Genomic DNA, 16,448 nt, shown 5'->3' on the forward strand with positions numbered 1-16,448 from the left:
CTTATTTGTTCCAAAAAATTGTCCAAAGATTTAATCATTCCAAATTAAATTTTTCCCTAAAAAAATAGTTTTTAAGAGTTTTTATCAAATACTTTATATTATAATTTAAATAAAAAATTTGAAACTAATCTTGTGTATAAACAAAACATGTTTAAAATAAAACCTTTGTATTTTAAAACCTAAAATTGGTTTTTCAAACCAATTGGAGGTTCAACGCCGGGAAAGAATTTCATACAACGTTTCCTTTATAGTTTATACTACGAAAGGGGAATTGCTGATAGCACCAACGGTCCTACTTTCTAATTGCAATCCTCCATGGTAAGACGGATAATCTTTGCTCATAGTATATTTCGATTTTAGTATATTTGAATCTACTCTCATCGATCAATATTAATTCCTGCCGGTTGTATGCAGGACTTCTCCAAATCAGTAATCCCTGCACACCTCCTCGGCGACCGTGGTTCTAATCTTGTCGTCATCAATCCAGGTCCCTAGCTTGCTAAACCCTAATCCTTACGCAGTTTTTGTAAGATCTTTAGTACTTTTTAAATAATTTATATAGACTGCTACTTCATTTTACACTTGGAGCTTGTCCAAAGTGCTTGGACTTTGTCAAGTAAGTTAAAGGTCGAGTTCAAATCACACTCTTGGTTCTTGTCCAATGGCTCAAAGGCTGCATCAATGGGCGGAATTTTCTTGGGTCTTTGAAAAAAAGTTCGTTCTTAAACTTCAATTTTTGAATTTCTTACTAGAAATTTAGAATGCTGAAGTTGGTGGTGATTTTAGTAAATCGTTTAAGTATTTTGTGTAATTGGATTCACAATAGAATGAAGGAGTTGATAGTTGCGGGTTAGGAGGTGCCAAGTGCACACTAGCATAAGCTAGCTAGAACCCGGGATCATCGGAAGGCGCCATATGGCAGGGGTCAAGGGGGGTCGTGCCCCCTTGCAGATTCCTAAGGGCAGCATCCCAGATGGTGATTATTCATTGATGTTTGGAAACAGTGATGAATGTTCCGTCAGTGGCAGTTGATGCCATCTGATGTCAGTGGCAGCAGGCAACACTTGTCATCAGCAGCGGCTGATGCTGATATATTTTCCTAGTGATGCTGATCGGTGATACCATAACCGGCCAATAATTGGCCGTGATTTCCAGCAATCATTTCCTTTTAATGGGGCATTCTTTCTCGGTTTTGATATACAAACTTTCTCCAGATTTATAGGTTACTATTTCTGCCAAAGTCATTACTGTGAGTTGAAATTATCGAAAAGTATATTTTGTGATACCCAAGCGGATTAGGGCCGAAATATTACTCAAGGAAAGCGATTTCTTATGCGATCTCACATTCTTATCCAAGTGACACTTTGATTTTTCACCGGACCCAATTTCCCCCAACAGAAGTGATATGATTGTATTACTCTATTGGTAGTAAAAATTAATCTACATATATGATACGGGGGTTGGTAAATTCTAAGGCAACCACTTCTCTTTTAAGTGTTTTTTTTCTGTATTTGTGAACTTGAGGGAGTAATAAATGTTAAAAGTTTTTAGTTTTATGAAAATTTGTTTTATTTTTAGGGTCTGCAAATGTGCGAATTGGATTAGCTCAACAGGATGCTCCCTTCAGTATTCCTCATTGCATTGCCCGGCATACCACAGGAGCTAATCAATCACCCAAAAGAAATGTGCAAGATCAGGTACACTTTGTACTTCTTCAGTTCTAAAGTTATTTATACATTTTTAAGTCACAGTTACTTCCTCAGAATGCCAATATGGTCACGCAAACTTTGTTTAATGCTTCTCTAATACGTGTATTTGTGTTTGTTATTTATCTTTTATCATCGTATGATTTGGTCAATTGATACGTTGACACATTAAATCAAACCAAACGAACCCAATATATCCCACTTGAAGGTAGGGTCTCGAGGGTAGGATGCACATAGACCTTTCCTGTGTTCTAAGGATATAGAGGCTATTTCCTTGAAGACCCGTGACTTGCAATTTAAATTTTAATAGGAAATTGTGCTGGATATGTGCAAGAGACAAGCGAAAAAGTAACAAGAGTGTGCAAACAGGCAACATGTAAACAGAAAAGGCAACAAGTATTGTTAACAAAAAGGTAGCTGAGACAAATAGGTGAAAACAATAAAGGAAACACAAAACACATAACTGATAGGTGAAAACAATAAAGGAAACACAAAACACATAACTGGAGGACAAGATCCCCTTTACTGTAACCATCTTATGGCATTGGTAGCCTATTTGTCGGGTCCCTGGCCGGCTGAACCACCCCCCCCCCCCCCCCGGGGTCTATACTAACTACTTGTCCCTATCAAATTTCTACTACCCTAGTCTTGCATGTCCAAGAATCCACGTAAAAGGTTGACTCATTATTTACTCCATATGTTTTCACTTTAAGCCTTTGGTTAATGATATAGTGATATGAAGACCTTTTTGCGAGAACCTTTACATAGCATCATACCACCACTGTAGATAAGAAACCTTAACCACACTACACCGTGACCTATGTAGCTACTTGAAATACTATGCCCCTCAAAATTGCAAAGTGGTGTGCCATCTCACCATCAACCAAACTTCAATTCAATTGCTATTACCCAACTTACATGGTCTTGTTTAAGCTAGGTTAATCTCAGTAGGTCATTGCTTGCTGATTTTATTACCTGGTTCTGATTGCTGGTGCCTCTTTCTCGTTTTGTCGTCATTCATGTGTGTAATTGCACCCATAGTCGCCTCCGCATCAACTGCTCACTCTCACTAGCCTTCACAATTGATCCTTTTGGTGTCGTTTGAGAGATGCTAGACTATTTCTGAAAGTTCTTGGTATTGATTTCTCTACATCATGCATCCTCTAGTAATTGTGCATTTACCTCAATTGTATTCCTTGCAATGTTTTTTAGGCTTTGTTTCACTCGGATGATGACATGCGTATGAGAAACATATGTCTTTTGTGGAGAATGATACTTTGAGATCTTGTTAATATTCCTTCTCGGAAGGATTCTGTTTGACACAAGTGGGTGTTTATATGAGCTTGATCCTTATGGATTTCTAGCTTGACTGAAAGCATGACTGTATAAATCCATTTCTTTTGTCTGTAAGAGAAAAAAGCGCTTATTCCATGAAATAGGAGTATTTGAAAAGATACCTAGGATAAATTAGTTGAGTGCCTAAGATGACATGAATATTGGTTATACTTGTCATACAGTTCATCGCTGGCATTTGTAATAGTTTACATCAAGAATTCAGCATAGTATTAGAGGTTGGGATGTGTAATCTTCTACATGGTAGAAGGGATTTACCTCTTATGCAAAAAGTGATAATTGTAGCCTCCATAAATCAGCAGGCACACTAGATTTAGCACTTAATGAACAATTAATTCTTCATTATTACTATAAAGAAAGCCCACATTTGAATGGTAAACTTTAGATTCAAAATCGTTATGTATCATCATAGTACAAATTGTGTTCCTCCTTTTCCCTAAAATGATACAATTATAAGTTAATGTCTTCTAGAATTAGTGTCAAAGTGCACATCTCTCATGTACAACAAATCCCATGGTCTCGATGTAGTGTTCTCATAGTGGGTCCATCTAGTACACAAGTTCCCTAACTTGTACCCATATGTGTATTCTATATCTAATATGAATCCCTACATATGTTAACCGTTATTGTATTACCTCCACTCAAGCCCAAAGTAATACTTGATTAGGAACATTTAAGAATATAGTTATTCTTAGGGTGTTATCATGTTTGAACGTACATTACATAAGATAAACATGATCTAATTTGTACAATGCCTTTTATAAATAAGTTTCATAAGTCAATGTTCAATATTAAAATCAACACATGATTGACTTTTTCGCATACACTAACAGCTAACCCTCCACAAAGCTAATTCTGCATTGCACCTGTATTAATCTTTCAGCTTACTTTCTTGTTAATTTTGTGAACTTATCAGAACCTTAATTCTCAAGTTACAACAGCTCAACATGTGGAGAGGGAGAAAGCCTATGACATTGTAAGTGATCTGAGTTCTCAGTCTCTGTTTCTGTATCCATGTCATGTGATTGAAGATACTTTTATCTGTTTGTGTAGATTGCATCCTTATTGAAGATACCATTCCTTGACGAAGAGGTGGTAAACAACTCTTACCCACGAAAGGTAGGCAGGTTTACGATGTGATGCTACACGTATCGTGTTATGTTGGTTCTTCTGCTAGTCCTTGTGAACAACTTTTTTTCCTCCTGCGGATTGTGGCATCATTTTCAGTTTTCTCATGAAGAGCATGCATATAGAACTGCAGATTGTTTTCATGTGTGTTTTCTTTTCTTCTTTTCCATTTTCTTGATTATTGTATTATATTCATATCAAACATTCTTGAATTTTTGGAGAGATAAAGATGCAAGAACGTATGGAAAATGTGCTTGTTGAGTCGAATACCTCAAGGATTGATTTTCTCTCTAGTTTCTGAATTCCCTGACTGTTTAAAAGCACGAACCTGGCAGTATTTCTGGCACATCTTTTTATGATTAGCAACAATTTTTCATGGGTAGTACCTTCTTCTCTAGGTACAATGTTTAATGAAGAGGGACCACAAGTTCCCCCCCCCCCCACACGGGGCAGTATTTGATCCAAGAACTGCTTACAATAGGGACAGATTATAGTGATCAGAAGAGACTCAACGCGTTGCATGCAAATGTGGCTCAATTGGGAAACGTAACATAGGAGGCCTTGCTGTTTAATCATTCGCAATTTTACCAAACCAGTATATCCCACTAGGAAGTAGGGACTCTGAGGGGTAGGATTTATGCGACCTTACCTCAATCACTAAGATTGAATGGCTGTTTAAGGCGTGTGCAAACAGACAATTAGATAGGTAATATATAAGGTAATACGAAAATAGGGCCACCAGAATAGCGATTCAATTTTGTACAAGTAGGTAAAACACTATTCGATGGTGTGTGCACGATTCAATGGTGTGCCAAATAAAGACGGCCAACAGTAGCAATTAGCAAAGAGAATGGAAGAACCTTTTAGAGCCTCCACATCAACACTCCCATTCACAAAATGAGAATTACCTTCAACAGTCACCACTTTTACTCCGAGCATCTAATACAACGGCAGAATCCGGTTTAAAAGTTAGCTGAATAGATGCCTCATTCTATGTAGTTGTCCCATCTCTCACCTGGTCAACATTTAAGAAGGGTGTTCTTGTTCTCCACCACCAATGATCCTAATCGATGCTTCCCAATAGTTATCCCATCCCCAGAAAAATTGTATATAGCATATTTGAAGAATGTAGATAAAGGGTAGTAAAAAAATTCGATCAATGATGTTGATTTATGGTGTAACTGGTACTAGTACTTGCCCAAGAATTAACCCATTTGGTTTCATACATACTCCTAAATCTAACCTCAATCCTATTTTTTTTACGATAACGGAATCACAAACAAAAATTTTACGTCAGTGAAAGAATCAACAATTACAAATTAAACAAACAAAAAGCATGGATCACAGTTGAGTTGCAATAGGTAGTTAGATATATTCTAAAATGGGTTATGAATGATAATTAAGATTAAGTATTTAGAAACCACATAACAGATAACTGGGGATATAATTAAGGTCGGTTCTTACCTTTGAGATGGAAACTCTGTGGAAGAAGCTCTGAATTATAAGAGATAAAGCTTAGTCAATTGCAAAATGTTGTTAGAGGAAATGCGTTTTAGAAAATAAAAAGAAAAAGGAAAAAACTCATCACTTCGTATTATCTGGATCCAAAGAACCAGTCAAAATATGATATATTTGTTAAAAACATCGGGGGGGAGAATCAGAAGGAAATGGTGGTTGTGTGCTCTCCTCTCAAATCATTTATAATTTAATGTTTGCCAGTTGAGATGCAAAATGTATTCACTAGACCCACTTTACGCGCACTAGAAAGATAGTAAGTTTTTGTTTCTCATTGCAATTGTCAAAGTTCCATGTGCAATCTTATCTGTGTTCCGTCAGAATTCCACTGACGTGTAAGGTGCACAATGTAGCATTTTCCAGATTATCCTTCTTCTGTACTGTCTAATTAAATCCTATTCTCCCTCGCTGATCAATTTTTATCAACTTGCTTTATTCCCTCTTGAGCTTTTAAATAATCAGACGGGGTCGAGAGGTCATTTCTTGATGCATTTGTGTTATGGTATCCAGACTCTGTTTTCTCTCAGCTGTAGTTCCTTATTCAAGCATTGTTTTCCTAAAATATAGAGTTGTTCTCTAACAAACATCATTTCCCTCTTTCTCCAACGTCATAGCTCTACCTATCTTTTCTAGATGTCAGATATTACTAATAAAGCAAATTAGTTATCTTGTGTTGAAGTTGACCATGAAATTAATTCTTGTCCAGATGGGCCGTGTTGATGTATTATCTCAACAGAATAGTAAGAAAGAGAGTATGCTCGCATGGACTGATGTGTTCCAGAAAAGTTCGAGTTCATCCTTAGCATCAGGTAAATAAATAAGCATGCTACCATCTAGTGATCTCCGTGTGTGCGGTTGTATATGTCTACTAATAACCTTAGTCCACGTTTCATACATACATGCTACTAATTCTGTAACTTCTGTTCAGACTTAAAAAACCATTTTAAACCTTTTCCTGAGAAGGAAAGAAGTTGGACAGTTGGTGCTAATTATATAAAAGGGCTTATGCTGTAATCAAGGTCCTGTTATCAGTCTTGCCTGGCTAGCTTGCATTATATACCCTTACATAAATAATTTTTGTTGTTGTGATCTAGAATTCTATGCATTGATGAGTATAATCTTTTTGGTAACGAAAATTCTTAGTTTCTTCGTTTTGTTATTATTATTTTTGGAGTAAAACTTCTTGCATTTCTTGTTCATAGTGTGGTTCTTAGACTAAGGAGAAAATCCTACTTGATCAACCAAACAATTCACAGGTGGTGCAAAATTTATGTTCTTTTTATTTCTTAGCTTATGTTGCTGACTTGAGCTGCCTCTTAAGATCCTTGATATTTTTGTATATGATAATAGCATGCAACTTGACACTTTCTTGTTTTAAATTCTAGAATGTATCCCTATATATCTTCGTTGAGTAATTGTGCTCAAATTTATCAGAAAGTCCATCACATAAGCATGAAACAAGTGAGTCACCAGACCTGCAGGAAGGTGGGAGTACTGAGAAGCCACAGACAAGTGAATCCAAGTACAGAGAGTACATATGTGGTGAAGAAGCTATGCGAATCTCTCCAACTGAACCGTATTGCTTAAGACGTCCAATACGCAGAGGCCATCTTAATATTTCTCAACATTATTCCACGCAGCAGGTACTTATTGTCATAACTTCTCCATGCTGGACAAGATTTTCAGATGACCCATTTTACGAGAAAGTGCAATCATGAAAAATGGAACTACTCAAGTATGGTTTACCTTTGGCCCAATCAACGATACGACCTATAACGCAAAAATATATTTTTAATAAGCCTCGACCAGATTCTCTAGTTTTTGAAGGTCTCAACATATTGCTTTCTTAAAAGAAATTATTTTCGGTGGTAAATATGTTCTTGAAGGCTCCGAGTAGTAGTAGTAATAAATTTTATCTAGACCCTAGGAAAAATTTAGCTACAATAATTTGAAAAAAAAATATTCAACAAACTATTTACAAGTTGATGTACTCATGTAAACAGTCTTTTTTCTTTTTGTTAGTTATATACAGACTTCGGAAATGTCTTTCCAGTTGCTAGCAGACTATGAAGCTTCTTGACAGCTAGTTTTGTTGTTTTCCAGGTGCTAGAAGACTTGCAAGCCATCTGGGACTGGATATTGGTTGAGAAACTACATATTCCTCACAGTGAGAGAAACATGTATTCTGCACTTATTGTAGTGCCTGAAACATTTGATAATCGAGGTAATTATGTGTTTATATCATTTCAGTGGTCAGGCTTACTTTCTTATTAGAGTGCAATTAATTGAATAATACCAAGAAACTCGTATCTTCTGGACATAATTCACTACATGTTCCTGCTTCCCAAAGTTATTGGACCCTTTGCCCCATAAAGTTTGCAGCATTTCACCTGATATGTAGTTTAATACAAGTACGTGACCATTATGTCTGAAAGTACTCTTGAAGAAGGATCTTATAGATCCGAACCAATACTGTCGATATTAGGTAATATTAGCTTGAAATTTTGCCAAAAAAGGAAATATTGCTATTATTAAGGGACATTGCGCAATGGAAATTGCTTCAACTAGGATCCACTTGATATGTTTTACATATTATTCTTTTTTATTTGGATGACATATACCAATAAGTAAAACTCCATATAATATGTATAAAAATTAATTATTAACAAATTCTGCAAGTCCTCCAGCTCTTCCGCCATCATGGTCATTGTTGTTATTATTGTTATTTTATCAAAATCAGAAATACATTATTTTCAAACAAATAGAAGGTTCTCTATGCAAAAGGAGAAGTTTGTAGGAAGGAGGATCTCAAATTTCCTGAAAGAAGAAACATACAATCAAGTTAAGACAAACAAGGACAAGGGAAAAAAGGCTCAAAATATAAGCATGCTCGATATAGAACTAGCCAATAGTGCTGAGCCGTCCACAAGATTTGTCCTAATCCAGATGTATTGCTATCATGAATAGGAGAGATTGTAGAGTGAGAAACAGTCGAGGTCAGGGAAGTAAATTGCTGGTAAAATGGAAGACCTTTTGTAAGCACTTAGAGGTACCAGAATCGAACTCGTATACACAAAGATAAGCAATGCTGATGTTTTCTTTTTTATGATTATATATTCCTTACATCACTTCCTGTTTGTCTATTTATGGATTATCGTCATTGTTTAAACAAAATGAGCACCTTTTGTAGAAGTAGGATGCAAAACAACTCATTTTATTTTTCATTTTTTCAGAAATTAAGGAAATATTATCTATTGTCTTACGAGATTTGCGGTTCAGCTCAGCAGTAGTCCACCAGGTGAAAGTTCTTTGTTATATTCTTTTACCTTTTACATTTCAAATGTAGATATTGGTTGCCTAAGGAGAGACATGTGTATCGTCAAAGATAATAGCTAGCTTAATAAAAGAGAATGAAGTTTTCTTTGCGGGCATGTACTTTGTGTGACATTGACCGTGTCCCTGAAATCATCTGCCACTAAGACCGATGCTCAATACACCTTACTCTCAAAAAGGGGTGGAAGCACTCCTGCATCCTAGGTCGACTCCAGTATCATTCTTTTCGTCTTATTGTGTATTTTTTTTGCATGTTTCCTTGAAATTTGCATGCAAGTATAATTAAAAAAGTAGCGATATATAAATGTATGATATCATAGATGATAAATTATTGTAATTTGTCAATCAAAGTGGTATACATGATCCTAGTTGCCCGTTGCCCAGTTCATTTTTATTTAATATTTAGAATTATTGTTTTTGGTTCCTGAATAATGTTTTCTGTCACAACTTTATCGTCGTTTGCATCACAAACTGTAACTGCTAAGGCTGATATTTAACATTTAATAAGTTAACTCATTTTGTCATTATCTAATCTTCTCTTTTGTATCACTATTCTACCTTTAACCTTGAAAAAAACTCTGAAGTCATAAAAATCTCAAAGTTGTAGTAGTAGTTAACATAACGACTGACGACATGTAGCCAGCTGTGACACTTTGCCGTAACTGTAAGTAATTCTCAGGCTTTAAGCATGTGCATCCTATTACTTGTTCTATAATTAATCAGGACTTAAACGCAAGACATATTTGTGTTGCGTTCCTCCCGGACTATATACACTACAAAAAGCACTATGGGGCTATCTTGCAATTAGTCTTTGTATTAGCTCATTTTTTCTCTATCTAATAGTAATCTATACCCTATCAATGCAGGAAGGTCTTGCTGCAGTCTTTGGAAATGGATTATCAACAGCATGTGTCGTGAATATTGGTGCTCAGGTCACTTCAGTTATTTGTGTCGAGGTGGTATTGATGTACCTTTTCCTTAAAAAAATTGTCAATTGTTTACAGTTTCAATCATAACTTTTTTGTGCCACTGCATTTGCTCTTTCCAGTGTATATAGCATCACTATTATAAGCATAGCATCCTTGAAAATAAATCATATTTACCAGTGGAAGCATAGACTCCCGACCATTGCTTCATCAACTACTTTCATAGAGTTCCTTTATCTTCTTAAACTCTTACCAATAATGTGTCTTTTGGTTTGGGATCCTAGATACAAGTTTGCCCAACATCATATATCACAACTTACACATCTATTGCCACCAATTGGTATCGCTTATTATGCAACAGCAATGGTATACATCATAACATAGCCTCAGTTATTTCCACTATGATTGAGGAACATATGTTGCCTTAATTCGAAAACAAGATTGCTATTGTATTCAGGAAAAGGATCATAATAAAGCAAAAGAACTTCTTTACCTCTTTCTTTCTGGTGATCTTCAATTATGCATCATGAAGCATTTGACCCTTAATTTATTTATGAGCATCTTGTATTTGTTGTTCTTGTCAGGATGGAGTTGCTCTTCCTCATACACAGATCACCTTACGTTTTGGCGGAGAGGTGTGAATTTCATATTCTGATCTCAACTAGTTATTATAAATAATATATGGGCTAAAGCTTGTAATGTATTATTATATTCAAAAGTATTGGCATGCTCTCTGATTTCTTTAGATAATTGTCTCGGTGTTACCCTTGTTTTCATTGAGAGAGACTTCTAAAATACATATTAGAGACCCAACCAACTAAAGTTTGCAGCCTCATGCAAGAAGCACATCTTCTGCATCATATATCGGGTTAGGTGGAATAGAACTTAACAAGAGCTTATGAATTGTTTTGTTCACTTGGATCACTTAGTATCGTGTAAACTTTAGTAATTATTGTCTCAAATTTGATGTTAACTCGATATGAAGTAAATAGAAATGCATGCTTTAATTTTCAGTACTCCCTTCTACCTAGATTAAGCATCATAATCTCCTTGTTGTCCTACCTGCCAGACCGATTGTTATAAACTTATAATGAGGGGGATCCTATGTGAATTTGGTTAGGATAGTTAAGGGAAGTTTTTTTTCTATTTTGTTTTACCAATACTTGTATATATGCTTCTGGTTTGTATGAATAAAATATATAGAAGAATGAATTATTAGTTCATGTATCAGAGCTTTAGTTACTCTTCTCTACATCTCCATCGTTGCCATTGGCCATCTCATCTTCGCCAGCCATCTCGTCCTCCCCCTCGCCGGTCTCTACATCTCCAGCTAAAATTCGGTTGCCATCCATTTGTGGAACTGGGTAAAACCCTAGCTGCCAATATAAACCCTAGATAGCAGCCCTTGTCACAGCACCTCGCTGTCCCCACATTCATCCACTTCCGAGCCATAATCCCTCATCCATCCACTCCCAAACCCTCTCAGTCTAATATCAGTGCTAGTTCTTCCTCAATAGAACAGAATAGCATATTCTAGGAGGAAGAAGAGATATGGATGTAGAGCCAGTAAGTCGGTGCCAAATATGACAATGAGGAGAGACGCCAGTCTTCATGTTCAGCTTTATTTGTGGGCTATTTTGCATGTGTGTGAGGGTATTGATTATGATTTGGTTTTACATAATGATTTTTTTAGTTCTTTCTGCTGGCCTTCTTTTTGGTTAGATATCAGCTGTTGGACTGGCTAAATAGTAGATACCCTTCTCTCAGGATGTATCAAGATGCCTTCTGTGGACTCAGAGACATCATCAGACATGGCCACCTATTCGCACAGATGCTCTTGCAAAGCCGATAGATTTGCTGATGCTCAACAGACTCAAAGAATCTTACTGCCAGATTTATGTGAGATCATATATTTGCTCTATCATTGATTTGTGATACTATCTATTATGATAAAATAAAAAGTTTCTTCTTTCCAAGTTCACAACATTTGGTGTTTGCTTTGCAATTTTCCATCGTCAAATCTGCTTTAATTCCTTTAGGAAACTTCTTTTGGGCACATGTATGTTTCTTATAGACGTTCAAAAAAGAATTCTGGTGCTTTTATGTTATTATGTGTGCACATTACTCATTCTTGTCAAACTAAAGAGTTCTGTATGCTTGGTTTTGATGTGCAAAAGCTACTTACTTGAACTAGCTCTTTCCTGAGTTAGATTCCAATAAACATTCCTGTCCATAAAGATGGATGTTTTAGGCCTTCTCATGGTGAGGCCTAGTAGAGCTTTATATGTATCTATACTATATTACTATGTTATAGAACATTTGGTAAAAACTCTTAAAAACAACTTATTAAGCATTACATATTTCTTATCAATGCATTATCTCTTAAATTCAAGTTTACAACTTATTATCACACATATACAATTTCTCAAAGCTCCATGTCGGAACTCCATAAAACATACTTATAAACACTTTCAAATACAGGAAAAGTGTTGAGCCCTACTAATACAGTAAAATACTCCATAAATTTCAGATTCTCGTAATGAGGAATTCTTTTACTTTTCCATTCTGAGTTTACAATAAAAGTTTACATCTTGATGCATCGCACAGGTACACAACTAGGTAAATAAGTATATTCTGAAGAAATACTTTGCCTTTTCACTTAGCTTCTTAAGATGCATCCACTGCTTGTTTTAATTACTGTGCACACTCGGATATGGAGCAACCCCTACTTCCAACCTCAATGACCCTCATTGCCACTGTTACGTGCTAGTAATCATGGTATAAGACCAGAAGTAGTATTCACTTGGGGAAATTTGCACACAAAGATGATAAATATAAAGCTACTGTTGGTTCTCTCAACATCCATGTTCATTATATCCTTACATTTTCATCAGATTTTCTTTTTCTTACAGTGACACTTACAATTCCACAGTACATCTTTAAATCAAGATGCTTATAGTTTTTAGCAAAATTATCCGTATCCCTATGCTTTATGACATCTTCAGTTTTGTCATTAGTATATCATTTCAGAAAACCTGTGTTAGTTTTAGCCTTTTTTTTTAATTGGGCTTTTAGATTGGTATGACCATTGCTCTTTATCTTTTTCCCTTGTGCAGGAAGGAGAGGTTGAAGCTGTTGGGGTGGTTCATTCATATGAAGATGGCTTGCCACCTGGATCTCATAAGACGAGGCTAACTGCCCTAAATGTATGGGATATAATCTTAATGTCATATTGATTTGACATGTAGGACTCATATCTACATGCATTTTTCTTTTCTCCTGATCAATTCATGTGTCATATTCGTATGATTCTAATAAACTTTTTGAACTTTTTTATTCATATGATTCTGAATTGTTCTTCTTGTTATGCTTTTCCTGAACGAACTTCAGAATTTAAGGTAACTAACAAAGTTATGGCTCTTAGACGGCATCTAATTCTTAATAATCTAATGAAACAGGTAGCGCCTATGGGTCTTTTCTATCCAACACTTTTGGTTCCAGATGTCTATCCTCCTCCACCTCGTTCATGGTGGGTGCTAATAATCTTATTCTGTGTTTTTAGTAATAAAATAACTTTAAAATTTGAAAATAGCCATCTTTGTCCAATATTTTTGTTGTGTAGGTTCAAAGATTATGAGGATATGCTAGAAGATACTTGGCATATAGACTTTCCCAGGAGAACTGACATATCAGATGGGTTATATCCAGGCATCAGCAATCCACTACAGATGTGGGACAACTATTCTTATCCTTCAAACCAACAGAAGAAAGAAGACAACATTGGCCTTGCAGAAGCCATTACAAAGAGTATCCTGTCAACAGGTATAACACCATTGATTCTGCTATAATGTGTTGGGACTAGTTATATTAGTGCTTATTGTTTGCCTTTATGGAAACAGTCTCTACTCCTTAGGGCAGAAGTAGATCTGCTTACTTTTACCATTCCCAAATTTTACTCCATGTGGGCTTTATTTGGTTCGTTTGGTTTGGTTTGTTAGAGCAACTCTAACAAATCCTCCAAAATGGAGGAGATTTTAGGCTCTTTTTTTGCTCAAATAGCTTCTCCAAAAAGAAGGAAGTAGGAAAGAGATGGAAATTTTTTACAAATTTGGAGAATACTCCAAAATTAATTGGAGGAAGAGAATGACTTTTTTTTCTCTCCAAGAAAAAACTCACCATCCTATGAATAAAGTTAAATGGAGGAAGAGAGATAACGATATTTTTTATATTCTTGAAGATTTTAATAATATAGTTGATGTTGGAGTCTCCAAATGGAGAAACTGTTGAAGTTGAATGCAAGTTTTTTGAAGATTTTGGCTTTTGTGCTTCATTTTTTGAAGAAATTGTGGAGAAACTGTTGATAATGCAATTAACTTTGTTGAAGATTTTGGCTTTTGTGCTTCATTATGGAGAAATTATGGTAAAACTGTTGGAGATGCTCTTATATTGTTCTTCCTTTGCTTTGATTGACAGGGCGTATAGATCTACAAAGAAAGTTGTTTTGTAGCATGCAACTGGTGAATTCTTTGCCTAAGTGTAATTTGAGAGAGATTTTATGCATTAATATAATGAGCTTTGATGAATTGACGCGTTTTAATATTGTAGATTGGTGGAGTCGCTTTGACAACTGGTCTTATTTCTGCCATGGAGGAGAGGTTTGGAATTATTGCTTTCTATTCTCAAACAATAGTACCATAATAGCTCACGTGTAATGTTTAGATTCATTTACATCGAGTTATATTAGAAATAGTCGAGTGCACAATCTGTATAAGAGCTAAATGTTGATGCCTACTATAATCCCCAAAAAGAAGTTGTGTTTGTGGCTCTTTATGCTATCAATGAAGCCAAAAGAAACCATCTTGCAGTTATAACATCAAATTGCTAAAAAAAATCGGTAGAAGATGTCACCAGGATGTATGGTTTAGGGCATAGGGTTTATGTACGGTGGATATTTTTAGACCCGTAAGTAAGAACCAACTATTCATTGATGAATATACCTGAATAGTCATGAATATTATTCGTTATAAATATCATATGCTTTTTTTGTTATTCATTATGAATAGTTGGTTCTCACGGTTCTCAAAATATTTGTGGTTCTAAAATGAACCTTCCCCAGATGGCATAGTCCCTCAAAAAGGTGGTTTAGCCGTTTTAATTTCCCGAATTTAGAAAATGATGACAGAAATATCCCGCCTGCATGGTTTGTTAAGAAGATATCGGGTTTATATAAATTCCAGAATGACTTGTTCATTATGTTCAGATGTACCTTCGTACAGAATTGAATGGATTATGTTAATCGACTTCCTTTTGCAGAGTTTTACATGCGATTCCCTCAAACGAAGCAATCGATACTGTTGAGGTCAGTTTTTGCTTCTAATATCTAGTTGCTTACAATTCAGGTTTTAATAAAACTCATATTCTTGATCTCGACCTTCGATTTAAAGAATCAAATATCATCTTTCCATACAAAATTTGGATAGGTACTGCAATCAAGAACCAATCCTTCGTTTGTGGCATGGCGGGGTGGAGCCGTAAGTCGATTCTAGCTTCATTTCTTTTTCATGTTTTTATCCACAAACGATTGATGTTTTGAAAGTTGATCTTTTCCAGATACTGGGCGTAATCGATTATGGTCGAGATGCTTGGATACATCGAGAAGACTGGATTCAAAACGGGATTCATATTGCGGGGGGCAGAAAATACAAGGATTCTTATTATCTCCAAGCACAACCAATGTGTTACATAAATTCCTAGAATCGTAAATCGCTATTTTCAGATCCAATGAAGCACTGTAGTTTGATTAATAACGAGTAACAAAATAAATTTCGATGGAGAAATATTGTTTAATGAGTTGTCCCACATCGGTAGGAAGGTAAGAAAATGAAAGATGGAGGATAGTATATGAAGGGAGGAGGGGTTATGTTTGAAAACTAAAAGGGTCGGTTGGCTAAATATGCCACGCTCGCCCACTGATTGGTGAGTGCTGTATGGCTATCAAGACATATGGCCGACATAATTTGTGGAACTTTATAGGGTTGGCTCCTTTTGGCCGATCCTTCAACCTTTTTAGTATTAATGGTAATTGCCTATTTATTACACTTGTTCATCAAGTGATTATTGATATTACTTTATATCATATCGATTGAGTTTTTAGGTAAGACCTTTATCGTGTGTGGAATGAGAGACCTCTGTAGTTGTGGGTAGTGATGGTTAAAAAGCGGTCCTAAGATTTTTCATAGTCAGTTATAATTGGTTTGACTCCGTTAAATAGATGAAGACCGTTAGGCTAGTTTATAACCGGTTATAGGCCGCTACCGACGGTGCCAACTGGTCACACCCCCAAAAAATATTTTTTTTATTTTTTTAATGATTATATTTTTAATACATTATTAAATTTGTCGTACGAATCACTCAAATACATTTAAAAGATACGTTTTATTACGAGAATTGTGAACGTTTTTTGCATTTTTTTTTGCAAATTGAGAGC

The 16,448-nt window shown here is 35.7% G+C and overlaps 1 protein-coding gene and 1 non-coding gene across 2 annotated transcripts; both read left to right on the forward strand.

Moving 5' to 3' along the window:
• Nucleotides 1–230: 230 nt before the first annotated feature.
• Nucleotides 231–16,058, forward strand: LOC112529857 (actin-related protein 9). Its single transcript, XM_025141282.1, has 20 exons — nucleotides 231–318; nucleotides 415–487; nucleotides 1,579–1,697; nucleotides 3,976–4,035; nucleotides 4,113–4,178; nucleotides 6,409–6,511; nucleotides 7,137–7,345; nucleotides 7,806–7,926; nucleotides 8,936–9,000; nucleotides 9,902–9,991; nucleotides 10,546–10,596; nucleotides 11,729–11,860; nucleotides 13,078–13,167; nucleotides 13,420–13,490; nucleotides 13,584–13,783; nucleotides 14,435–14,478; nucleotides 14,567–14,616; nucleotides 15,275–15,320; nucleotides 15,442–15,492; nucleotides 15,572–16,058. Exons 1-20 carry the CDS (start codon nucleotides 316–318, stop codon nucleotides 15,713–15,715), a joined length of 1,788 nt encoding a protein of 595 aa, XP_024997050.1. The 5' UTR covers nucleotides 231–315; the 3' UTR covers nucleotides 15,716–16,058.
• Nucleotides 15,893–16,021, forward strand: LOC112499729. Its single transcript, XR_003067260.1, has one exon. It is a non-coding gene; the product is annotated as a U11 spliceosomal RNA (small nuclear RNA).
• Nucleotides 16,059–16,448: the final 390 nt, after the last annotated feature.

This window comes from Cynara cardunculus, assembly GCF_001531365.2.
Source record: "Cynara cardunculus var. scolymus isolate 2C chromosome LG 16, CcrdV1, whole genome shotgun sequence".
Lineage (NCBI taxonomy): Eukaryota > Viridiplantae > Streptophyta > Magnoliopsida > Asterales > Asteraceae > Cynara > Cynara cardunculus.

What these genes read in the sequence shown, in the direction of transcription:
- LOC112529857 (XM_025141282.1), top strand. An exon ending in GCTCAGCAGTAGTCCACCAG is followed by an intron (nt 9,001 to 9,901) that starts GTGAAAGTTCTT and finishes CTATCAATGCAG; the next exon opens with GAAGGTCTTGCTGCAGTCTT. An exon ending in CTTCAGTTATTTGTGTCGAG is followed by an intron (nt 9,992 to 10,545) that starts GTGGTATTGATG and finishes TGTTCTTGTCAG; the next exon opens with GATGGAGTTGCTCTTCCTCA.